Here is a 25,719-nt window from a genome sequence, read left to right as displayed (position 1 = left end):
TAAACACTCTGACTCCTTGCTCTGTGCTTTTATTAAGCTTTTATGGAAGCTTTTCGTTCCCTCTGAGTAGGTGCAGGGTGTAATGATTACTTTCTCAAATTAAAGTAAAAAATATGAAGCCCGTGCAGCGCGACACGTGAAATGGCTGCCGCAGCTGTGCCCCAGATGTTGGCCATGAGCAGAACAGCAAGTCCGATGTTTTAAGCACCCTCCTCCTATCACTGCTGCCTGTGAACTTTCCGATTTTGGATTCAGCCTAATAAGTCTCTTTTCTTCTCACTATCAATAATGAAAGAGTCATAAAACCAGTGGCTGAGATTTTCTGGCTTTATATTTTAGCAGTGACACAATGTGACCCCAGCTAACCCCCAGTCTTAATATTATATTGGTTCTTATTATTACTCATAGTATTTGGTCTTTACTCTACTTTTCTCGCTTTCTTTTGCTACTTCTATCTTTCCCTTCTCATCCCAACTCTGCTATTACCCGTGATAATATATTCTGGTGATGAGGGGAGGGGCGCCTCGGGGAGGAGGAACATGGTGAGGGAGGGGACGCAGAGAGAGGATGAAGATAGTGAAATATATAACAGAGACAAAGAGAGGAGGGGGAATTATTTTCTGTTATATAATGTGTGGCGATTTCTTCGGGGAGGAATGCCGGATCAGCACTTTGTCTCCTCCTTCTCTCTGCTCCTTCCTTTTCTTGAGATAGAGTGAGAAAGAAGGATGGACACGGGGATGCGAGTTAGCTTCCTTATTAATCCATTTGTCTCCATGGTGATCTCTAAATCACTGCATAGTGGCCACAGAGGCCTAGTGGATCTGATTGGTTTCATAAACAACTGCCAGCTAAATGGGCAACTGCTCATCAATCATGTGCTCTTTTAAATACACATACACTCATTGGTTGGCTTGAATTGCTGATATTGGGTGTTTGGCATATCATCACGCTTATGAAGGCCCGGAGAGTTATAATGTGGAACGGGTGCGTGCTGTTGTGTGCATTAACGGTGATCCTTTCCCTGAAGCGGAGTGTGGAGGTCGCTTTAAGGGCGAGTCTTCGGGGAGGATTCTGTCTCCTGGGTATCCATTTCCCTACGACAATAACCTGCGCTGCACCTGGACCATTGAGGTGGACTCAGGGAATATTGTGAGGTAAAGCCTATCTTGCGAAACATTTGTTGTATTAAAGTAAAACAACAGTGTTATTCGTCTTCGCGTGTGCTTGGAAGCTGTCAACTCCAGAATTTAAATTCGGCGATAAATAGTCTGCTCTTGTGAGCCTGTATGCTGTATATTGGTTCTTGACAGTTTGACTTTCATTGTTAATCTTTTTTTTTTTTTTCCTCGCAGTCTTCAGTTCTTGGCCTTCAACACAGAAGCCAGCCACGACATGCTGAAGGTGTGGGACGGACCACCGGAGAATGAAATGTCTCTGGCGGAGCTCAGTGGCTCTCTGATACCCGAGGGCATCCACTCCACCTTAAACACCGTCACCGTTCAGTTCGAGACCGATTTCTACATCAGCAAGTCAGGATTTGCCATCCAGTTCTCCAGTGAGTACTGTTCAGATTGTGGCCTTCACATACAGGACATGGTGGGTGTGACGTAGATTCCCCTCTCGCCTCTCTCCGTCCAGGCTCTGTAGCCACAGCCTGCAGGGACCCGGGCGTTCCCATGAACGGCAGTCGTAGCGGGGACGGCCGCGAGCCGGGGGACTCGGTGTCCTTTCAGTGTGACCCGGGATACGAGCTCCAGGGGGACGACAAGATCACCTGTATACAAATCGAAAACAGATACTACTGGGAGCCCAGTCCTCCCGTCTGCATAGGTGAACACGCCAGCCTTTTTATACTTATAGCTACATACATGCTGTTCAGGATTCATTCTTTCACACCCGGATTTGACTTATGAGAGGACCATATGAATAGATAATGTTCCATCTAGCGGCACTGTCCTGTTTTAAGGCATCCTCCTCTGAGTTTAGCTTCTTGTTGTAGTTCGGACATCTGAACATCAGAACCTGCCACATAATACATCCAGTATATTAGTTTAATATCCTACATAAATCTCCCCAGACTGCCCTTGTGTTTGACTTATAACTCCTGTTTCTTCTGACATAATAACATTTACGTTGAAGGATTTTTATTCGAGAGCTTATTCACATGTAATGCTTAGGAACGAATGTATCATCTCGCTTGTTTTCCATCACAGCGCCTTGTGGAGGAAACCTAACAGGCTCCAGTGGATTTATCCTCTCTCCCAACTACCCGCACCCGTACCCTCACTCCAAAGACTGTGACTGGCTCATCGCTGTCAACTCAGACTACGTCCTGTCGCTGGCTTTCATCAGGTAAAGTCTAGGATTGGCTTTAGCGCAAATACTGAGCCTAAACGTTACAGTAAAAACGGAAAGTGTCTTGAAGATCTTGTAAACTTGTAACCATCAACAGCAAATGAGTGGACTTTTTGTTATTCGTTAGCTTCACTGACAGCTCCATAAGTCGATTAAGGGCTTGGAAATGCTGTCTTTATTTTTGTTTATCCTGAAACAAATGCTTGAATCATCGACTGCTCTGTTTTTCGGCACATTTCAGAGCCGTGAAACCATCTTTATACAGTGAAGAAATTGTTGTCTAGTGCTGTACACATGACAAAACAAAACCAGCTCCTGGTGGAAACATTAAATATCAGAATGTGCTTTTTTTCACTCCACTTGTCTCTGTTTTTCTTTGTCTGTCTCCAGTTTCAACATTGAGCCAAACTATGATTTCCTGTATATCTATGATGGTCCTGATAGCAACAGCCCTCTGATTGGTAGTTTCCAAGACAGCAAGCTCCCAGAGAGGATAGAGAGCAGTTCCAACACCATGCATTTAGCATTCCGCAGCGACGGCTCTGTTTCTTACACTGGCTTCCACCTGGAATACAAAGGTAAAAGATTCTGCCGTCATCACCAGCTTCTTCTGTTTACATAAAATCCCAACAGGAAGCAAACCGACCACAGATTTTGAGCTGTTGGTGAGATTCAATTGTGTGGAAGAAATTAAAGCGGGGCGACTTTTACAACATTGACTTATAAAATACGCTGTAATCACTGATCACATTTAACAGTTCCTCTGTTTTATGTATCAAATTGTTTCTATCTTGAGCTGAATCTCAGTGGGAAACATATGCGTGTGATGGAAAGAGGGGGAAAAACAAACAATCTTTCCTGCTGGGAGTGTTTTTATAGGCACTTTGTTGTTGAGATGAACTCTGGTTGATGTAACTGCATCAGGGACTGTTTGAAGTCCTGTCTGTGTTTCATAACCGAGGTAACATGGGAAATTATTCCTTAAGTTTCCACAGTTAACATGATAGAAGGTTTTATCCTGTGATGATAGGGTGTGACAGGACTGTCTGATAGTATTTAATTTTGTCATTGACTATAAAAGGCCGCTTTATTGCCACTAAACATATGATGCTCATGATAACAACAGTTGACTTTGGCATCACGCATCTCGTAAGGTGACAAAGAATGACTCCCTGCCCATGCGTTCGGCTCACTTGCGTGAAAGAGTCAACACTGGCCTCGTGTGGACTACAAAATTAGGACTAAATCTGATGCAGGGTGGCTGCTAATCTTTTGGGACAGAAGCCAAAGCCATAATTTATCAGGTTCATGTACCATACAAAAGCAGGAAGATGAAGTTATCGTTCTTGCATCATCTTTGGCAAAGACGCGTAAGTCAAACAGACTGTTAAAAAGGCCAACGAAATGCCTGCCTCATTGGATTATGGCAGGGGACTTAGTTATTATTAATTTGACATATTATTCATGTGTGCCTGTCGCTTGCTCTTTGACTCATTCTTTCTCCCACTTGCTCATTCTCTCCCTCTCTCCTTCCAGCCAAACTGAGGGAGTCATGCTTCGACCCAGGTGTGGTTCTGAATGGGACCAGACTGGGATCCGACTATAAGCTGGGCTCTACGGTTACCTTCTACTGTGAAGCAGGATATGTTTTGCAGGTGACTGGTTGGTTGGTTGGTTGGTTGGTTGGTTGGTTGGTTGGTTGGTTGGTTGGTTGGTTGGTTGGTTGGTTATTGGTTTGTTTGTTTGGTTGGCTGGTTGGTTGGTTGGTTGGTTGGTTGGTTGGTTGGTTGGTTGGTTATTGGTTTGTTTGGTTGGTTGGTTGGTTGGTTGGTTGGTTGGTTGGTTGGTTGGTTGGTTGGTTGGTTGGTTGGTGAACTAACTATTTGATCCTGTGCTGTCTTTTAGGGCTACTCTACTCTGACCTGCAGTATGGGTGACGATGGCAGGCCTGGGTGGAACAGGGCATTGCCTAGTTGCCAAGGTAACTCAATGAACCCAGTGAAACACTGGATCAAAGGTCAAGGGTTGCGTTACGGTTATGTTGTATTTGCCTTTATTACCTTGACTTCTCTCCCCAGCTCCATGTGGAAGTCGCTCTACGGGTTCTGAAGGAACCGTGTTGTCACCAAACTTCCCCAGGAACTACACTTCTGGACAGACCTGTGTGTACTCTATATCTGTACCCAGAGAGTTTGGTAAGTTCCTTCACACCCCATGTCTTGTAAGGTGTCATTACAGTGTGACCACTGCTTCTTTTGAACCGAATGCCCTCTTGTTCATTGACACAGTGCAGAAAGTGGCAATAAAACCTGTCTGATGTGGATGGGGACCCCCAGGGACTCTTACAGGGACCTTTGGGGTTTCAAAACCAGAATCACTCCTAGTAGAGATGTTAGATATGATCAAAAGATGCTTAGTGGCCACGTATTTGACTCCGTGTCAGGGTTCCTTCATTGAAGTGACATTTGAAGACGAAGCCGTTTTTATCTTGCCTGGTTTGATCAGCGGTCCTTGAGCCACATTATGAAGATTAGAGGCGCTGCAGAGGATTTTTCACATTAAATGAGGCTGCGCAGGAATCAGGGGGTCATTAAAGGGAGAGGAAGGGTACCGGCAAGAAGTAATGTTTTTAAAAGTCACTTATTATTAATGGCCATGTAACCACACCTTCACACTCTCAGCTGAATATTTACCGTCATCCTCAGATTTTAATTACGTCTATAAACAAGATTTATGTCTTTAATTAAATGGCCCTCGTAACCTGTGGAATACGTTCAAAATTAGAGACGCATTTGATGTTTCTGGCACTAATACAAACCGTATCAAAACAATCCAGCAATCAAAATAATGGTCCAATATCTATATCTCGTATTTAATAGGAACCTCACATAAAAGCTGCTGCTGTGTGCCACTGAAAACGTTATTCCACTACCAAAATCACACGTTGACATCTAGATTTTTAGTGGACTCATTAGGGCCGTCTTGAGGTTTTACAAACAATTAGTGATTGGTGGATATGATGTCCAATTATGCCCTGTGGCGTTATGAATAAATAGCAGCCTTCCCCGTGGCTGTTGACGGTCGCTGTCTCATTATATTTGTGCAGCAGCTTTTGGAGTGTCAACTCCGTGCAGACACTTAGACTGAGAGGAGCTAACATTTGGTTGGCCTACATATTGTATAAGGCACACGGGCCCTGAACCCCCCTCACCGAGACACAGGCTGATTGCTGAGTTGCACAGATTCCTTTCTTCTGAGCAGCTGCCATTATCATGAAGCAATAGGCTGTCGATGATTTATGACCCAGCAGCGATCAGATATTGTGGGCACCAGGTTGCAATACCTACCATAGCTATTTAACTTGATAATCAGAGAAGTGGAAGTGGATCATATTCCAGTGCGTGCAGCAGGCGGGGGAGCCCTTGCGGTCGGTCCCTGTGGAGATGTCCCGGCTCCCGCTGAGTGAGGAGGTGGGTGCGGACACCCACTCAGCCGGCTCATCTGGAGCCCTGGCAGCTCGGCGGGAATCGATGCCAGGTCCTCTCCATCCGATGTCGCCAGCCGACAAAGCCGCTCAGACGAGCGCCGGGACGTTTTCGGCCGCTCGTACCAGCGACGCCCGTGGATTGATCCGCGTCGTTGCGAGGCGTGTGGGGTCCAGTCGGAGGAGACTAATGGGTGTTTGTGGCGGCGGTGCGGAGGGATTACAGTACAGTACAACAGCGCTGTGATCACTTTTCTGCTTGTCTCTTCAGCAGCTTCATGCATAACCTGTGTTATAACAAGAAGCGGCTCATTGAATCTAAACGTTAGCTCGTCTGCCTTTCGTTGCTTAAAATCTCCATTCCACCTCTGACTGTTCTACTGGCTTTTTCATTCTGTCGATATCGCAGCGAGGAGTGATGGAAACCTTAATCACTCTGTTTCCCTTAAAATCTATACATGGTGGGAGCTTTTAACTATTTCTGCTGACTCGCAGGATCTTGTCATTCTTTATGTTCACTCCACATCCTGCTGCTATACGCGTCCTCATGTGCGTTCATGACAGGGCTATAGGGAGCTTCCATTCATCTCCTCCGCGGAGGAAAAGTGCTTGTGATGATTTGTTTTCTAGTACCCGGCCTGCGAGAACAGTTCAGTCCTGTTTCTCTGTGTTATGCTTCTTTTCATTATTTCAAAGCAAAATGAGCGTTTGCACTTCATCTTTATGAGTCAGGGCAGAATGTGGCTCATGCTTCCGCAGAGAGAAGCGGCTCCGTGCAAAGTGACCGGTGACCTTCTCATGGGCGAACGTCCTTGGCCATGTTCAGATTTAATCCTTTACACCTCAGCCTGTGGCGCCAGAGGAGGAAGGAGAGATGGAGAGGCGATCTGTGTGTGTGTGTGTGTGTGTGTGTGTGTGTGTGTGTGTGTGTGTGTGTGTGTGTGTGTGTGTGTGTGTGTGTGTGCGTCACTGATGCTGAAATAAATTTAATTCTCCCTAAAGGACTACAAACAAACACACTTCCATTTCTACTGTACCACATTTACAGATTTGCATCTCAGGACGATTTATCATTCGTCGGAAGACGAAGGAGCCGCTCAGGACAGTGAGAATTGTACTAGTTTGAACAAATCGAGGGCTGCGGGCCTCCGGGGGTCCCTCTAATCCTGCCTCGCATTACAGCGTACTGTAACATTCATGCTTTACCACTGCTAACCGGCTATTATTCAGGAGCCCTGGGTTAATTCCTGGACACCGCAGCTGTGGCTTCACTTCCATCGTAGCCTGAGCAACACAAAACAAGTGTTCTTCCCATAGTGGCGTGTAATTGAGGAGTCTGTTGCGGTTCCGCTTGTATCTTGCTCGCAGACACGGGGCACATTTGATAAACCGCGTCTTAGTGTCTTCGTGGGCCAACAAAGCCAAAAAGTTGCAACTGGGATCCAGCAGCTTGTGGTTCTTTCAGTCAGGAATCCTCTGATGGTGCAGGTCAGCCAGGTTTTACCAGCACCAGCGTTTCATGCTAACTGACTGGATAAACCAGGAGAGAGAGAGAGAGAGAGAAGGGGATTTGAACTGGTGCACAGAGGAGGTGATGTTTTGACTGTTAAGTGTCCCGATGTGTCATTTTTTTTTTTGATCAAATAGAAGTTGACACCGCAGCTTAGTGAAAAATGAATTGGGTGTTCCAGGTTAATTTTATCATGGGAAGGTCGGACGCAGACAGTGGCATGGAATAATGATGCTCCGCCGCCGGAGGACGTTCAGCTTCTCTCTGTTTGGTCTCCAGTGCTCTTCGGGCAGTTCGTGCTGTTCCAGACGTCACTGAACGACGTGGTGGAAATCTACGACGGGCCCACGCAGCAGAACACGCTGCTGTCGTCGCTCTCCGGGTCTCACTCAGGTAAGGACGGAGGGTGGGGGGCTGGTGGGATGGATGGGCCGCTGGGGTAATGCTCCTCTTTGTCCAGGCGAGTCGCTCCCTCTGAGCTCGGGGAACCAGATCACCATAAAGTTCACCACGGTCGGACCAGAAACCGCCAAAGGATTCCACTTCGTCTACCAAGGTCAGCGGGCGTCACTCCACCATGTGCGTTTGATTCAGTGCTGATTCCAGTGCTAACGCGTGCGCTCCCCGCCGCTCCCCTGCAGCCGTGCCTCGCACCAGCTCCACGCAGTGCAGCTCGGTGCCGGAGCCGCGCTTCGGCCGGCGCCTCGGCAACGACTTCGCCGTGGGCGCCCTGGTGCAGTTCGAGTGCAACCCCGGCTACGTGCTGCACGGCTCCACCGCCATCCGCTGCGAGAGCGTGCCGGACAACCTGGCGCAGTGGAACGACACGCTGCCGACGTGCATAGGTGAGGCGCGCGACGCCATGCGGCGCGAGGAGCGCGGCGCCGATCGCCCTGTAACCGATGCTCTGCTCCCCTCAGTTCCCTGCGGCGGCGCCCTGGCCTCCCGCCGTGGGACCATCCTGTCCCCCGGATACCCGGAGCCCTACGACAACAACCAGAACTGCGTGTGGAAGGTGTCGGTGCCGGAGGGGGCGGGGATTCAGGTAGCCGCCCGTCACAGCCGCTGTATCGCTGGCTCAGAAGCTGAGCAAGCAGGGTGTCAGAGGAGATAAGATGCCATTAGAGGGATGAATGGAGAGACGCTTTGGAAGAGAGGGGCCGAGCGCAGATAAAAAGACGGGATCTAATCGGAATAGATAATATCTGATTGTGTGTGAGCTAAACCGCCCTCAGGGACAGATATGAAGGCAAAGATGAACGAGTGAATGAATGAGTTAAAAATAAACACAAAACTGTGTCTTTTACCACCTGATGGTTGTGTTTCAATTTACCAGTTCAGTTACATTTCACTTGTATTCAACTTTAAACAGCATTTATTTCATTTTCTGCTTTTATCTCTTTGCCTTTAAGATCCAAGTTGTGAGCTTCGCCACCGAGCATAACTGGGACTCGCTGGACTTCTACGACGGCGCCGACAACCACGCGCCGCGGCTCGGCAGCTACTCCGGTGCGGCCTCTGCCAGCACAGTGTGGCGAACGCTAGGGTTTAACAGCGAGAAACAACATGCGCGGTCACGTGGCGCACGTACTTTCTCCCATGCGCGATAATAACACACTTTAGTGACAACTTTGTTAGCTGTTGTTAATGAGACAGTTTAAAAGAAAGTGTGGGGAAATAATGCGGGTTGTCGAGATGTGGTGAGCGTCTGCGACGCGGCCCATGTGGCCTCCTGCGAAGGGAGCAATTAGAGCCAAACTGGATCCGCTCTGAGCCTCCCAGCAGGGGCTGAGGTTCACTCTCACAGGCACCTGCTTATTTATCCTTGAAAGACATATAAGAAATGTCTGCGGCATAACTAATTGATCCTCTTACACTCTAATTCTGTACTGGGAATAAATGTCCTTAAGCCACTTGTAACGTGATCTCAAAGACTAAGCAACAGTTACTCATATTTCTATATGCTCCCATCATTGACTGAGTATTATTAGGAATAAAGTTACTGAACAACATTAATACAATCATTATTAAACTGCTTCTAATTATATATAAATATAATAACCACTGTTATGAGTATAGAACTGCTGGCGTTGAGCAACCTATGGGAGAATCTTTATGTCAAAGCGCGTAAGAGACGGTGTAGAATAAACAGTAAAACAGGTCTGATAGTGATTCATTATGGGATAAACACACATGCAGCGTGGTGATGAAACTTTTTACAGGTTTAAACGCTTATTAATTCTGTCATACACTGCAAAATAGCTGTTGTGCTTAAATCCATGAAGTTAATTATCCGACATCATTCATCATTTATTATTAGGGAAAAATCACTTTTTATTTTCCGCCGCCGTAATGAATGAGGTTTTCTCCTCGGCGTGAACATGACCAGCGGGCGGTCCCCGCGCTGTTCGCCGCCCGCTAATTAATTTCCCTGACAACAGGCGACCAATCGGTGCTATCGGCCCGTTTCTCTGCTCAGTCGAGGGAACGCATCTACCCAGTGACTAATAGGTTTCACTGACACTGAGCAAAACCAACTAAATCAGAACAAACCGATACTTTGCCTGTAGTTTGTATGTGGAACGCCACAAGTTGCTCCTGTTGCGCCTTGATGCACACGAGGACTGAGGACGCGAGCGCGTCCCTGTTGCTTTACGTTGGAGCGCAGCGTCTGCTGTGTCGTTCTGACACGACTTCCGCAGTGGCGGCGCCTCAGCGATGCAGGGCCGCTTCCACTTTGTTCTTCCCCTCGCCACGCTAAGTGGGTCAGGCCAGCGTTTGAACGGTGCTTTCAAATAAAACAGATGTTTCAAATAAAAGTAATTCCCCTTCCCCTCCTCGGAGAACACTTCACAAACAAAAAAGGGAAAGTGTAGGTTTGGGAGGCCTTTGTTGTTGCCTTTGCTGTCAGATAACTAAGATCATTTGCTTTCAAACCTCGGTTGAAGAACTAGAAAATGTGCTCATGCCCCTCTGTTGCTCCTCTCTCTCTCTCTCTCTGCTTTTCAGGCACCACCATCCCCCCTCTCCTCAACAGTACATCTAACAACCTCTACCTTAGCTTCAGCTCTGACATCAGCGTCTCAGCTGCCGGCTTTCACCTGGAATACACAGGTAGGATGGTGTTTGTGTTCCTGCGGCTCATTCCCCACATACGTAAAGGTCACTTTATGATAATGCTCATCGTTTGACAGCTATCGGCCTGGAATCGTGTCCGGAGCCTCAGATTCCCAACTACGGCGTCCGACAGGGCGACAGATACATGGTGGGGGACGTTGTGCAGTTCTCGTGTGAACAGGGATACTCTCTGCAGGTACGAGGACCAGGATCCCAGGACAGACGTATGCGCATGCAGTCGTTATGACTCGCTGGCTGTTCAAAGCGCTCAAAGAGTTATTTAAACTTCTGATTGTAAATCAGGAGGAAATCCTGTTCCTGGCTCCTGCTAAACGTACATCTCTGGTGTGGTTTGCACAACTCCTGAATAATGGATGACTGTGGTGTGGTCTGCCCAATTTCTGTGCACTAAACCGTAAAGCTCTAATGTAGTATTGCCTCACCTAATATACAGCCTGGGCTTTTAGTGCCACACATGACGAATGGTTCGAGTTTCCTTGCTTTGGTCTGATAATAGATTGTTTTGCTTTCTAGGGAAATGCCCACATCACCTGCATGCCGGGCCCGGTCAGACGGTGGAACTACCCCGTGCCGCTGTGCCTCGGTGAGTGTCCCGTCGCAGCAGGCGCAGATCGAGGCCCGAGCCTTTGGCCCAAACCTCGCCGCCGCGGGCAGTGATGCCGGCGTCCTCCGCGTCGCCGCCTCCTACTCTCCTAAAAACAAGCCGCTTGATCAGTGCGCCGCTCTGCGATGAGCTGATTACTCAGTGTTCCATTCAGAATGCGGCCAGGCTTTTAAACTGATGCGGAGCCGTGCCAGAAAAGGAGACTTTTCTACTCGCGGAATGCTGATTTATTTAGGAAGGCTATTTATGCAGGACGCGGAATGCTAATGTCTGATTCAAATGGAAGCAAGGCGCCGGGTCGCGGCTGCCGGAGCGTCCGGTGTCGGCTGTCTGCTGCCCGGTGAGGTCAGCGTCCCGACTCGCTTCTCTTCTTGTCTCCTTTTCCTTCACGAACGTGCGTCCCTGTGTGATTTTAGCCCAGTGTGGCGGCTCCATGACGGATGTGAGCGGAGTGATCCTGAGTCCTGGTTACCCCGGCAACTACCCCAGTGGATTAGACTGCACGTGGACGGTCAACCTCCCTGTGGGCTTCGGTAGGAGGAGCTGTCACCTTTTAAACACGTGCTGCTGTTTATCCGTGTGTCCGAGCATCTGTTTCCTACCGCCTTTCGCCATCTACCTGTTTGTGTATGTGACTGATTCATTCCGTGACCTTCATCCTCCCTGATGAGTGGCTGCACCATCTGAACACACCCCCGTGACCACATCTTTGGCAGCCCTCACGTCACGTGCTGTCTGTTTTCCTCAGGTATCCATCTCCAGTTCCTGAACTTCTCCACTGAAGCCATTCATGATTATTTGGAGGTCCGCAGCGGAACGCTGGAAACGGGCTCCGTCATTGACCGCTTCAGTGGTCCAATCATCCCCAAACCCCTGTTCAGCACCACCCACCAGACCAGCTTTTTCTTCCACAGTGACTATTCACAAAACAAACCCGGGTTCCACATCACTTATCAAGGTAAATGCTGTTTCCTCTCCAACATCTTGTTTGCTTAGGGAGGGGAAAAAGCAGGCGTCTGGCCGTCGCGCTTCCTCGCGTCAGAAAACAGGAACGGTTTCAAATGTGGTTGTTAGATTTGTTAAACTGTCATAAGTCCTGGAAACAACAGCAGTAAAACAGCGTCTGGGCTTTTTGGAAGCGGTACGTGACTCACGCAGGTCCTCGTCTTCGGCCCGATCGCAGCGATGAGATGAGCTTAGTATCGTTCCACCATGAAGGACAGCAGTCTTACATTTGTTATGATTAATCCTGTAGACTCCGTTTGTTGCGGCTAATTCCATTAATGTGCAAATTACAGCGTCTGTCAAATAACACCTTTCATCTCACAACAGCCGCTCAGCTGAAGTGTTTTAAAGTAGACCCGCTGCCATTATTGCTGCTAATGTTCGTCTTTCTCAGTGACGCGTCTGTCTTCACTCATGCAAACGCTCTAACTCTGTCTGTTACACTTAAACGGAGGAGTTGTCAGGTTTAATGTGGGATGAATTTGTGCGTGATACTGTATCTTTGTCGAAGGGTTAGTGAGTGAATCTCTCTTCGTGGCTAGAGATTAGTTTATGAATATTAGCGGCGACAAACTATGAGCAGAAACGTTAGTTACAGCACGCGAGGGCAGAATGCGGCTCATTTGCAGCATGTCGCTGTTGGACTCTCAGCTCCAGTACACTGGTGGTCTGGAAGCGCGGCGTGCCATCTTCTCCTTGTTATTTGATATGGCCGTTCTCGTTTGCCTTGACTAATCTTGGACGGATTACTGTGTCTCCAGCCTACCAGCTCCAGAGCTGCCCAGATCCTCGTCCATTTCGAAATGGCATCGTGATTGGCACCGACTTCAGCGTGGGGATGACTGTGTCATTTGAATGCCTGCCTGGATATTCTCTGATCGGAGAGGCTTCGCTCACATGTTTACATGGCATCAGCAGGAACTGGAACCACCCGCTGCCACGATGTGAAGGTAACTCAGATGGTCTTCGCCGTGTCGTGGCAGCTTGGCCGGGACGGCGCCCCGCAGGATTTCCCTTTGGTCCATGATATTTCATACAGTACAGTATGCTCAGGGCAAAGTGCTGTGTTCTGCTTTGCTGACACTTAATACAGTATTTCATAGTTCATGTTTGCAGGCAAATATGTTGCATGTGTTAAGGTCCCAAGAAATATTTCACAAATTAAATATTTTATACTCATCTTATACTGGCAAACTATTCATCTGATATAGAGGAGGGGAATTAAGTCCCACTGACTGTTTCTAGCTTTACTGTAATTGCAGTGAATGTTGTAGTGGTGATGGTGTCTCATATTACTGCTTCCTGACTTTGATGAAGTTTCACTCTATTATTAAAGTGAGTTCTCCTGCTTCAAGCTCTAACTATATTGTGTGCATATCTGCTTTCCTGCCTCCTGAAATTAGGCACAATATTTTTCTCTCTATTTCTACTTTAGTATAACCAGGAGGTGTTGACTATTAAGATTATGTTTTATACCAAGTACAGTATGGACCCCGGATCACAGAGGACATATTACTTTGAGTTATATTATTCCAAATTTAAGATCAGCATGTAGAGCGCACATTAATCCAGTTATTATTCGTTTACTCATTTCAGGGTAGACCTTCCTGGAGGAGCCTTATTTTATAATTGTGAGCGCTGAGTTGAATAGCCCTCAGCACTGGTACCAAATAACTGACTGATGAGTTACACCCACTCTGTGGAGCACACGAGCTGCGGACGTCAAATATAATTAGAGTTTATTAAAGGTATTAGGACGTCGTCCAGTGGTCATTACATAATTGATAGGCTTTTCCTCGCAGTCGTCCTCACCCAGACAGGAGCTAATGCCTCGCGATGCTAATACTAATTTGCTTGTAATCTGTTAATGGTTATTGTGCTAATGTTTTCTTACAGCTCTGTGTGGTGGTAATATAACGTCGTTAAATGGAACCATCTACTCTCCCGGTCATCCCGAGGAATACCCCAACTTCCAGGACTGCGTGTGGAGCGTCCGTGTTCCTCCTGGGCACGGGATTTACATCAACTTCACTGTGCTGAGCACCGAGCCCATCTACGATTACATCACTGTCTGGTAGGTGTTCCTTTATTATTTGATTTACTTTACTATGGGTAAATGCGCTTATTTATTTTCCATCTGTATTTATTTACAGTAACTGCTTTTTTATTTTACGAAATATTATTTGACTTGTTTCACATAGTTTTTCTAGCTATAAACACACACGCACACGTTCTTTCTCACATGTCACCATCTTTTTAGTGCTGACCGCTAATTGGCTAAATTTCACCAGGGGTTACTATGACTACAGGCATCTCTCCTTGAATAAACTAGTTCCTCAGACTTGGTCTATCTCTTAGCCGCACATATTTCTCCTACTTTTCTAATTTTCAGTTGCTCTGACAACATTCGAACACGTTCCTCTCTTTGCCTTCCCAGCCTTGAATCCTCTCATCCTGTTTTTCTCTTCAAGCCGAGCAGCCATTGGCAGCTGCTGGCGTCCTGTGAATGCATGTTCTCATAACGTGTACCATGTAACGTAGGTATCTGCAGGTACAAGATGGTAGCGGCACCATAAATAGGCCGCACAGTCTATTCCTATGCTCGCCTCTTTCTGGCCCTTATCTGTAGCTAAAGCCGGGGTTTCCTATAAATAGACGACAGGCTGCAACGTCAACCGTTTGAGAACGTCACCTGGCACACAAACATGTAGAGGTGGGGGAAGCAGGGAGCATCACAGCTGCATGTGTGCTGCTGCCTTGCAAATCTTATTATATTTATATTTATATTATATATTATATTTATAGACAGTAAATTTTTAGACCAATAGAAATTCTACCATCGTTTACTGAATCAACCTTCCAGATTTTGCGCTGCACCAAAAAATAAACCTTCTGGGCTAATACATGTGTCTTACCTGAACGACTCATCCCATCTGCAACTATTTGCCTTAGTCTTCAGAGAAATTTCACAATGATTCCAGCTTTCCACTTACAGTATATGCAGTATATACTGGATACTGTACTGTGCAGAATGGTGCTTCATCCAGCCAGCTCCTCTCATGTCAACCACTGCAACGCACCAAACACTGTTGACTCGTGTGCTGTGAACTCAACCTGCTGAACCCACACACGGCACAGACAGCGGCATCGCGCAAACACAGGAAAAGGCTCCGGGTCGCAGACGCGCCGGCACAACGCCGGCTCCCCGCGGAGAGCGCGGTGTCGGTGGCAAAGGTGTGATTTTCCTTCACAGCGGTCGCCTTTGTCTGGAGCCAGCCGAGCTGACAGTCAGACTGCTAATTGGCCTCATACGGGGCGGCTTACTACAGGACTTCATTATAAGAATTATCATACATATCACAGATTAGCTTGTACCGTGTTGCAGTGAAGCCTCCGCTGTATAATGTATGCTACCATAGGTTTCTCATAATCAGTAAGCGGGAATGGAGTCTGAACCTCCCAACGTGAACCTGACGAGGGTAATTGGTCTCATCCAGTAACACTTAACAGCAGGAAATAATAACTCCATGTAACGGCATGATGATGCCTTTTAATCAATGGTAATGAGCTCGCCATTGGTTCGTCCCAGTCTGACAGCTGGTGCTGCTTTGACCCAAGGTGAAATATGCTCATGACACTGCTCTGAGCCTGGGCCGTCCGTCTGACAGACAACTTCCTTCCTGCTCTACTACTTTTGTAACTAAAGCTAAAGCCGAGTCCCCGTTTGTTCTTCTCACGATCTCGTGACTCGGTCAATATTTATTAACTTAAACGTCCCACAGTGGGAGCAGGAGACGGCGGCGTGCGCCCCGTTGCTGTGAGGAGACAGAAGAAGCTTTACGACGCCGCAGTTTAGATTGTTTTGAGGCTGAAGATTGGCCCATATTCATGCGCCATCACTCCGAGCGCCGGCACTTTGTCACACAATGTCCATCTCCATTCGCAGTCAATGGAGCAGCTCCAGGTTTTGTCTCATAAATATCATCAAGTCTTTTCTATCTTAGTTTCAAGCCTCAGAGGAATCGTTTCCTGATCACAAATAGCCATTTCGCTGTCAGACGATGACGGCGGTAACTCATTAGAATTCTGTTTGAGGCTGACTTTTCCTTCCTCTTATTCTATAAAGGAAGATCAAGCCCACTCCTTTATGGGCCTTGAGTGTCTCCTTTGTAACACAGGTTTTGTCTTTGTTTCTCCTCAGGGACGGTCCAGACCAATCTTCTCCCCAGATTGGACAGTTCAGTGGAAACACAGCTTTGGAGTCTGTCTACTCGACCTCCAACATCATCCTCATCAAGTTCCACTCGGACTTCTCCGGCGCCGGCTTCTTTGTCTTGAGCTACCACGGTAAGGCCACTATGGAGCAACACGCGTCTCCTTATTTACGCGCCTGTTGAGTTAAGAGTGACGTTCTCATTAGCGCCTCTCTCTTTGTTTTCCTGACACATAGTGGTAAATCTGCAGCGCTTTCATTAGTTGCTGCTGCAGCGATGGCATTGATCTATTTGCCAGTTTCTCTCCAGCTTCGTCCTCGTTACGATCCTCCGTCTTGCTTCCTTTGACCTGTTCTGACTCATACTTTGGTCTCCTGCTGGAACTTTTCTCTGTCTGATTGAAGTCTGCTGCTCTGTCGCATTGTGCTGCAGTAATCACGTATTAGTCACGGCGATGCTATCAGTCCTTTTCATATTAAGGACTGATTTAGTATACAGCTTTAAAGAGAAACAGGTGAACCCGCGTCTGGTCTGTTTTTGTGATCGCCACACACACACACACACACACACACACACACACACACACACACACACACACACACACACACACACACACACACACACACACTCCTCTTCAGAGTTGTGCAGATTGGTATTTTTGCTGCTCTTCCTCTGTGTCAAAACTGTCTATGCTCCTCGGTTTTTCATTTTATTTCAATCTTTGGCTGTGGCCCTTCAGTGCACTTAGATTTCCTTGTTTCCTACCAGTGTTTAAAATGGAGAACTCCCCTGTTGTGATTTTTATTTTCCCCCTTTTTGCTTCAACTATCAATCAATCTGTTGTCATATTTCTTATCCTCACATTTCCTGTCTCTCAAAAGGCTTTAGTTCCAATTACGTTGGGTTTCCATCTCTCACTTTGGTTTTGAAGAGGATGTGATCTACTTCACTATTTCCAGAAAACTTGATATAAAACATATTTCATCTAATTAAAACAAAGATAAAGATGCAAAGGCTCATGCATATTCATATAACTCCATGTGATGTGTACGTGTATGACCTAATGTAAAGCATGTCTTACATGTCAACATCACCAGAATATGTGCACTTAAATTAATTACTGTTGTCACTTCAACAAAAAGACATGACAGCCTCCGTGAAGCGTCGCCATCAACCTGAAAGTGCTGCTGTTCCACGTGAAGCTTTACATTCTGGCAGCGCAGGGTTGTCACCATTCACGAACGCCAACGCTTCTGTTCCCCATCGTGTCAGAGTTGTTTAGCACCTGAGCAGTTGGATGAAGTTTGAACCTGACAGAACGGCTGCTAATGAGTCTAACTCCACCTGCGCGCCGCGCGTGCGCCCGCGTCGCTCGCCCGCGTGAGCCTCGTCGGCGCCTCCTCGTTCTCCGACAGATGACGCGTCGTTAATGAATTTCTGTTGGCAGGTTTTAACTGTCAGCTGTCGCACTCGCGCGGGAACGGCGTCGTCCGACGGATTCCAGTTTATCTTTGCTTGATTGGATGATGTACGGCGACGACTGACAGGGAAGATGGATCAGACGAGCATGCTGGTTGTTAGCATTATTTTTTCACAGCTGTTTTACTGTATACGTAGGGGGAGAAGTAGTTTGAGGACCTACTGATGTTTTAGATCCTGAACACAAAGAGTTGGAACGGCTCGTCAGCAGCCGACAACGCTTTAACAACCCAACTGGAATCCAGAATGTCACAGTTTGCATGTGAGACAGCTGCTAAAGTGCAGTTTTGATTTGAAATGCCAAATGAACCCCCAAAGGAAGCATCAATCCCCTGTTTGAGGATGTTTGCCTGTGTCATTGTCCTTCCATTTATTTATCTCCTGGTCAGGTTTCTGAATGTCAGCGCTGAGGTGCTGAGGCGGGGTGGGTGTGTGTGTGTGTGTGTGGGGGGGGGGGGGGGGGACGTACGTCGGTGGATAATGCTGTCATGAACATGAGACTGAGAAAGCCGGTGTGACATGAATGTGGAAGTAGCTATAAAAAAAAAAACTGCTCCGGGAGCTTAGTGAGATCAATGGCTCCTCGCAGGCATCCTCTCCTCCGCTCTCACAAAACATACACGTGCACGCACTCGGACGTGCACGCGCGGACCACGCGGCTTTGATATGCATGAGAGCAGAAGATACTATTGGCAGGTCTCATTTTCATAGTCAATTTCATCCTGACTTATAGCCGTCAGCCTCTCTGCCTCCCGCTCCCCCAGCCCCCCCTCTCCGTCTGTATTTTCTGTCACTCCCTCTCTCTGTTAGTGAGTGATCTATGGCCATGCAGTAATATTGATTACAGCCTTCAGCTCAGTAGCTGTGAAGTCGGTTCCTTTTTATGATTCAGGGCATCGTTCTGTGTTGCCGGGCCTGTTTTTGATTCCATGCTTTGCTGACCCGGCCATCTGAACTTTAAAAAGTGAAGTTAAACTGATACAAGCGAGATTAAATAACTCTGGACCGTCGTCACAGGAACAGATGGACGCCTACATGGCAGTGCAGGTAGAGCAGCAGCTAACACAGATAACAGCGCTCGCTGTGAACGCAGTACGACTCGCTGCCGCTTTCCAGGTGTTGCCTTCCACACATACTCATCCAGTGTCTGTGTGGTTCTCCCAGCCTACCAGTTAAGGGTCTGCCAGCCTCCTCCAGAAGTGGCCAACGCTGACATGCTGATGGAGGACGGGGAGCTGGAGATAGGTGAGGTGTCGCTCTGCCTCTGGACGGAGGGAGGAGGACGCTCACTGCAAACATTTCACTTTCCCGAATGAGAATTGAAAGTAGTAATGATGCTGTTTGCATCTCTTTACCGTCAGGTGACATCATCAGGTACAGATGCCATCCTGGATTCTCATTGGTCGGCAGCGAGATTCTAACCTGTCGTCTAGGAGAGAGACTGCAGATGGACGCCCCACCTCCAATATGCCAAGGTGTGTATGCTACTGTTGAATGCTAATATTGAATGCTATTATAGAATGCTACCGTTGAACGCTACCGTTGAATGCTATGGTTGAATGCTACCGTTTAATGCTACCGTTGAATGCTACCGTTGAATGCTATGGTTGAATGCTACCACTGAATGCTACTGTTGAATGCTACCGTTGAATGCTATGGTTGAATGCTACCGTTGAATGCTACCGTTGAATACTATGGTTGAATGCTACCACTGAATGCTACTGTTGAATGCTACCGTTGAATGCTATGGTTGAATGCTACCGTTTAATGCTACCGTTGAATGCTACCGTTGAATGCTATGGTTGAATGCTACCGTTTAATGCTACCGTTTAATGCTACCGTTGAATGCTATGGTTGAATGCTACCACTGAATGCTACCGTTGAATGCTATGGTTGAATGCTACCATTGAATGCTATCAGTGAATGCTATCAGTGAATGCTATTATTGAATGCTATCATTGAATGCTAACATTGAATGCTACCGTTGAATGCTATGGTTGAATGCTACCACTGAATGCTACCGTTGAATGCTATGGTTGAATGCTACCATTGAATGCTATCAGTGAATGCTATCAGTGAATGCTATTATTGAATGCTATCATTGAATGCTATCATTGAATGCTAACATTGAATGCTACCGTTGAATGCTATCGTTGAATGCTACCGTTGAATGCTATCGTTGAATGCTATCAGTGAATGCTACCGTTGAATGCTATCGTTGAATGCTATCAGTGAATGCTACCGTTGAATGCTATCGTTGAATGCTATCATTATATGGTATCGTTGAATGTTATTGTTGAATGCTATTGTTGAATGCTATCAGTGAATGCTATCAGTGAGTGCTATCATTGAATGCTACCGTTGAATGCTATTATGGAATGCTACCGATAAATGCTATCGTTGAATGCTGTCATTCAATGCTATTGTTGAATGCTATCGTCGAAGAACCAAATGAGCGCGTACTTACAGTATCCTCCTCCCCTCGGTTCTGTCTGCAGTCCAATGTCCTGCCCACGACGTGCGCTACGACTCGTCGGGCGTCATCCTGAGCCCTGGCTGGCCTGAGAGCTACCCCAACCTGCAGATGTGCTCGTGGAGCGTCACCGTGGAGAAAGGCTACAACGTCACCCTCACCTTTGAAAGCTTCCACACCGAGAGAGAGTTTGACGTGTTGGAGATTTTCGATGGTAAAAACACACGTGTGTGCGATTCCGCGTGGAGCGACGCGTGACCGCAGACACCCTGGATTAACCACTAGGGCGGGTTTCTAATTGCCTTCCTCTGCTTCTGTCTGTCCTCGCGCCCCAGGGCCCTCGACCAACAGTCCCACGCTGGCCACGCTGAGCGGTGACCTGTCAACACCCTTTAATCACACCACCTCCGGTCACCAGTTCCTCGTGCGCTGGTCCTCAGACCACGGCACAAACAAGAAAGGCTTCAAAATTCGCTATGTTGGTGAGTACCAAAGTATGTATCCCAACTTTATTATACTACTACTTTATATAATGACCATGTGTGCATGTCAATCTGGCCGAGGCCGACAGACAGAAGGACGAGGAGACTCTGTCACCAGAGCAGCATAAACATAATATGTAATTAGCTAAACAGAAGGTTCCTGCTGAGAACAGGAACTATGAAAAAAGTGGATATAATCATCTCCAGCACAGGTTTCCACCTCACTTCTGTCTGTCTCCTGAAGCACTTTACCCAATTGCTTTATGTGTCCAACTGCTGTTCATTGCGGGAGAACTTGATGAGCACAGATGCTGTTTTACAGCAGACTTTGCGTTCAGACAGTCCTGCACCTGGACCTGCTGACTGTAGCGTTCGACTGCTGAGCATTAGGCGTCTTCACTTGGATAATGGGCCTTGAGCGCTTTGGTTAAGGGCATTTCTCATCGTTAAGGGGCAGGAATACGTAGTGTTAGCGACTTCGCTTGCTTAGGCACTAAAGTAAAAGTTGTGTTGCTGTGGTCACGCGGCCGTTTCCGAGTAGCATTGCGTTGGGTCTCTGTTCAAAGACTCCCACACTTTTAACAGTATATTCTACCATTTGTTCGCTTTGGGATGAAGACACATTTGAGAATGACGTGGGAGCTGCTGTGATTTGAATATGAGTGCAAACGCTTACACTCAAATTTATGTAATCGCTTACACCAACACGTCACCTCAGCTCTGAACTTTAAAACAACGCTTGTTTTCTCTCATGATTCACTTTGACAACACATTACACAAAGTTAACTATTTTTAACTTTAAAGTTTTTCCTTTTTAAGATCGAACTATTTATTTTGCTCTCTGAACCTCGGTATAATCATATGAAGTAAAGTACTACGGGCGATATTGGCAACTGGCTGCTGAGTAGTTTTATTATAACGCTAGCATTTAAAGGAATGTTATATGTTTGACCTGTTATAATACGGGATGGAATCCTGACAGATAGCAGCTGACTTTGGGACTTTGCTTAATTTCTTGCTGGTGGTGCAACAGGACTTCTCGTTGTATTGCCTGCGGCTTCCATTATTTTCTCCAGTCAAGCATTAATACCTACTGATGTATTTAATAAAATCGCATAAAGCCAATATTACTGAACAGGCGACGTGTTCAGTGATGTTTGACATATACCATAACTCTCCTGTTGAACCTTTGATCTAAAAGCTCTGACTAGAGTGTTATTATATCATTATAATTGTTTTAGTTTGTGTGAAGTTCATACAGCTTGTCAGACAGATCCTGGTTAACTGAAAACACTTGTCTTTTAAGAAGTGGTAGAAAGGTGTATTGTGTCTAATTACCCTTAGAAATGTGACCGCTCATTTGTCTGCTCAGAACTTTTTCTCTAGTTTAACTGAGGTGAAGCTGATGACATGATACTACTTGGTAAAACCAGAACAAGTGAAAACATAATTGCAGCCTGTTTAATAGTGTCAAACATGACACGTGCGCCTTTAATCTGTTTAGATTTCTATTCTGTACTTTCGTATAAAAAAGCAGGAATGGAAAAAGAACTTCATTAATATGTCATATTCTTTGTTAATTGGATTTCTTGGTGTGAAACCAAGGTGTTGACGCGTTTCCTTTCTCCACGCTCCGCTCCAGCCTTGTACTGCTCCACCCCGGACTCCCCCCTCCACGGCTCCATCTCCTCCCAGAGCGGCGGCCACGTCAACAGCGTGGTGCGCTGGGCCTGCGACCGCGGCTACCGCCTCATCGGCAACGCGACGGCGACGTGCCGGCGCACAGCCCTCGGCTACCACGCGTGGGACTCCCCGGTGCCCGCCTGCCAAGGTGCCTGTTTGACTCTCATTTATTTACAGGACAGTGTTACCCACGGTTTGTTTAAGTCCAATAGACTCTGTTTGCAGTCCAGCTGTAATAACGCTGCTACTGGAGCAGGATGTGATTCCTACAGCATTCTGAAAACACTGTGCGTGTTTACCCCCGCGTTGCATCACCATGTTTTTACACCATGTAAGCGTTTGGAAAGTCAAGAGACCAGCTGTTTTAATTTCATTCAAGGTTTTGAGCTGTCAACAGTTTGGCTTCTGTCTCTTTTCTACTTTTTTACTTCATAATGCAGTTCCTCGTGGTGACAGGTCTGGGCTGCAGGCATGTCAGCTTAGCTCTCTTTACTTACTACGGAGCCATGCTGTTGTAATAGGGTTGTAACACCTTCCCAAAGCTGTAGGCCTCATATAATGGCGTCTTTATAGCTAAACAAGCTACTGTAACACACCCTACAGTACCATCACACACACTGTACAACAAGCTGGACGGCTCTTCTCCTCTTTAGTCCGACGGACAAGCAATCTGTAATTCCCAAATTAAAAACGTAGTTTTACTGCATTTGCAAATGCCAAGTTCGCTGTGAACGAACGTTGGACAGATTCGTGCACTGATTTATGCGCCGTCGCCTGAGGGCCTGAAGGTTTTTACACATATGGCCTCAGGGACTTTTTTTATACCAATTCATGATTCTGACCTGTTTCCAATTAAGCTAATTAGTCCAGACGAGGTGTTTCACCAGGTCCTGTTTACGGCCTTAAACTTTCAGCTGTTTGAATTTAGAGCCAATGAATGAATGAAAGTTTTGATTTGATTAGCTGTTTAATACCATCCAGCTCATTGCACAACTTTTTTGTTTACATTTTGCCAAGCGCTGTGTTGACCTCGTACCCAACATAACATTTTAAAATAAGGGTGGCGTTCAGTAAAACTGCTTCCTTGACACAGTAAAGTAGTCGGTGAGTAGTTGGTGAAATAACAGATGCATAACAGAAAAAACAAGCACGTCCCTCTCAGCTATTAAACCTTTAAACCCGTTCCCCTCTAATCACAATTTATTCTGTGTGCGTCAGAGCTCACGCCTTCCACATTTAAATGAGTAGGAGCAATAAGTGAATGCCACCTAGTTCGTTTGGATTTTGCACAGAAACTTGAATGTGATAGTATTCCTTTCCTGTCTCTGCATATAAACACATCGTATGTGTCCAGTATTTCTCAAAGACCTGATTAGTTTTCTGTGTGCACTTGATATTCTCCAATATCATACATTACAAACCTTATGAGGGCTCAGCTCGGAGCTGCTATTGAAAGAAAGTCAAATGAAGGATGTGCCGTAGAGCAAATTGTCAGTACAGCGTAGAGCTCTACAAACCCGCCTGCTGGAGCCCCTGGGACACAACATAATTCACAAGCTGTTGCTATTTCATCAGAACTCGCTGGAACTGGAGCTCAAGCACCTCTCGATTGTGTATTTTTAGTTTGGTTGCCTGATTAAAAGAAATGCGAGCTTGTGTTCGTGGCCTTGAATCTCCAGCAACATTTCACGCTAGACATCACAGCCTTCTACCTGGTGCTCGTGGACGCGGGTCGGGTGTTTCCGTTCGCCCGTCGCCTCAATAACCCGCGTCTGTCTGTCCACCTCTAGCGGTGTCGTGCGGGCCGCCCAAGGCTCCCATAAACGGCGGCGTCTTAACAGCTGACTACTCTGTTGGAACCAGAGTTTCCTACTTTTGCAACGACGGGTACAGACTCTCCAGTAAAGAACTGACATCAGCCATCTGTCAGCCCGACGGAACATGGAGCAACCACAATAAGATACCACGGTGCTCCGGTGAGTGGACACGTCTGACGGTGCTGCTCATTTAGACCCGCTGCAACTGTGATCACGCTGAGAGTGTGTAACAGTATCGCATGATTCCGGCTAATTGGGTTGTGTTTTCATGACTCTCTGTTTTCTGGGTTTCGCCTTCAGTGGTGGTCTGTCCGAGCATCGGCTCGTTCTCTTTGGAGCACGGCCGCTGGCGGATCGTCAACGGGTCACATTACGAGTACAGAACGCGCATCGTGTTCACCTGTGACCCGGGATATTACCGCTTAGGCCCCGCCCACATCCAGTGCCTACCCAATGGTGTGTGGAGCTGGAGGAACGATCGGCCGCACTGCCAGAGTGAGTAACTGTTGTGTATAACGGTTTAGACTCTGTATATATATATATTTTTTACTTTCTTTCTGTGACATTGAAACCTCATCGTCAGGTGTTTTTCAGTGTGAAAGGAAAACAATAGTTTTGCATTCCTCAGCATCCCTCGCTGAAACCAGTGGTCTTTGCTAGCTTCTCAAATTAAGCCGGCGCAAAAAATCGGTGCTCGGCTGCTTTCAAACTGCACGACTCTGACTGTGCCTTTCAGTCATCTCCTGCGGCGAGCTGCCGTCGCCGCCTAACGGGAAGAAGATCGGCACCCAGACGACGTTTGGCGCCACGGCCATCTTCACCTGCGATCCTGGCTTCATGCTGGTGGGGTCAGCGGTCCGAGAGTGCCTGTCGTCTGGGCTCTGGAGCGGGACAGAAACACGGTGTTTAGGTAAACAAGTACTAGGAATTAGGAAGTACTGTAGTGTATCAGTACTGTATCAGTGCTGTATCTGTCATAGGGAAGGTCTGTATGGCCTACGACCTGCAGCACACACTAATACACCAACACATCACTGTTACAGACAGTCTGAAAGACGTGATTCCTCAAGCCAATTTAATAAGGCAGGTATCAAAGGTAGACATGTCTGGCTGCACAGCTGCTTCCCCCCGTCTGCGACCACCCCACAATCACAACCATCAGACCGCTGCTGTGCACCCACCGCATTCGCTCCCAATGTTCTTTTTTTACACGGCAGAAAAAAAAACACCCTGCTACTTTCTTGTGTGGCGGCGCTAGCCAAAGGTAACAGATGTTATGACACAGTGCTGTCACTCCTCCACGAGGCCTCTGTAGAAACAGCGCTTCCCAGAATACTTCACAGGCTGAAGGCGATATGAGACGGGCTCTATAAAGGAGAAGCTCAATGAAACTGAACCCAGAGTGATGAGGAGGCAGAAGGCTGTCGGAAATACATAAAATTAAGTTTTTAAGTGCTATAAACAGCATTTTA

The 25,719-nt window shown here is 47.0% G+C and overlaps 1 protein-coding gene across 11 annotated transcripts in view; it reads left to right on the top strand.

The window, feature by feature from the left end:
- The window catches only part of LOC114865884 (CUB and sushi domain-containing protein 3-like), a 215,636-nt gene that overhangs the window by 170,493 nt on the left and 19,424 nt on the right, over positions 1 to 25,719 (top strand). For 8 of the 11 annotated variants that reach the window (XM_029167379.3, XM_029167380.3, XM_029167378.3 and 5 more), the window contains 29 exons: positions 1,031 to 1,157; positions 1,356 to 1,558; positions 1,642 to 1,833; positions 2,217 to 2,355; positions 2,749 to 2,936; positions 3,895 to 4,013; positions 4,264 to 4,339; positions 4,437 to 4,553; positions 7,632 to 7,745; positions 7,813 to 7,908; positions 7,994 to 8,197; positions 8,273 to 8,397; positions 8,765 to 8,861; positions 10,362 to 10,466; positions 10,547 to 10,665; positions 11,004 to 11,073; positions 11,511 to 11,627; positions 11,843 to 12,052; positions 12,861 to 13,049; positions 13,996 to 14,173; positions 16,301 to 16,446; positions 18,957 to 19,037; positions 19,154 to 19,267; positions 20,291 to 20,479; positions 20,601 to 20,759; positions 22,390 to 22,578; positions 24,221 to 24,406; positions 24,548 to 24,742; positions 24,984 to 25,157. In XM_029167379.3, coding sequence (XP_029023212.1) covers positions 1,031 to 1,157; positions 1,356 to 1,558; positions 1,642 to 1,833; positions 2,217 to 2,355; positions 2,749 to 2,936; positions 3,895 to 4,013; positions 4,264 to 4,339; positions 4,437 to 4,553; positions 7,632 to 7,745; positions 7,813 to 7,908; positions 7,994 to 8,197; positions 8,273 to 8,397; positions 8,765 to 8,861; positions 10,362 to 10,466; positions 10,547 to 10,665; positions 11,004 to 11,073; positions 11,511 to 11,627; positions 11,843 to 12,052; positions 12,861 to 13,049; positions 13,996 to 14,173; positions 16,301 to 16,446; positions 18,957 to 19,037; positions 19,154 to 19,267; positions 20,291 to 20,479; positions 20,601 to 20,759; positions 22,390 to 22,578; positions 24,221 to 24,406; positions 24,548 to 24,742; positions 24,984 to 25,157 — 4,218 coding nt within the window. The remainder of the gene's footprint in view (positions 1 to 1,030; positions 1,158 to 1,355; positions 1,559 to 1,641; positions 1,834 to 2,216; positions 2,356 to 2,748; positions 2,937 to 3,894; positions 4,014 to 4,263; positions 4,340 to 4,436; positions 4,554 to 7,631; positions 7,746 to 7,812; positions 7,909 to 7,993; positions 8,198 to 8,272; positions 8,398 to 8,764; positions 8,862 to 10,361; positions 10,467 to 10,546; positions 10,666 to 11,003; positions 11,074 to 11,510; positions 11,628 to 11,842; positions 12,053 to 12,860; positions 13,050 to 13,995; positions 14,174 to 16,300; positions 16,447 to 18,956; positions 19,038 to 19,153; positions 19,268 to 20,290; positions 20,480 to 20,600; positions 20,760 to 22,389; positions 22,579 to 24,220; positions 24,407 to 24,547; positions 24,743 to 24,983; positions 25,158 to 25,719) is intronic. The other 3 variants (XM_029167384.3, XM_041072950.2, XM_029167385.3) reach the window with 1 other exon arrangement.

This window comes from Betta splendens, chromosome 11 (genome assembly GCF_900634795.4).
Source record: "Betta splendens chromosome 11, fBetSpl5.4, whole genome shotgun sequence".
NCBI classification, from domain to species: Eukaryota; Metazoa; Chordata; class Actinopteri; order Anabantiformes; family Osphronemidae; genus Betta; species Betta splendens.
Note: the sequence above shows the minus strand (reverse complement) of the source record. Positions and strands in the feature narration are given on the sequence as shown.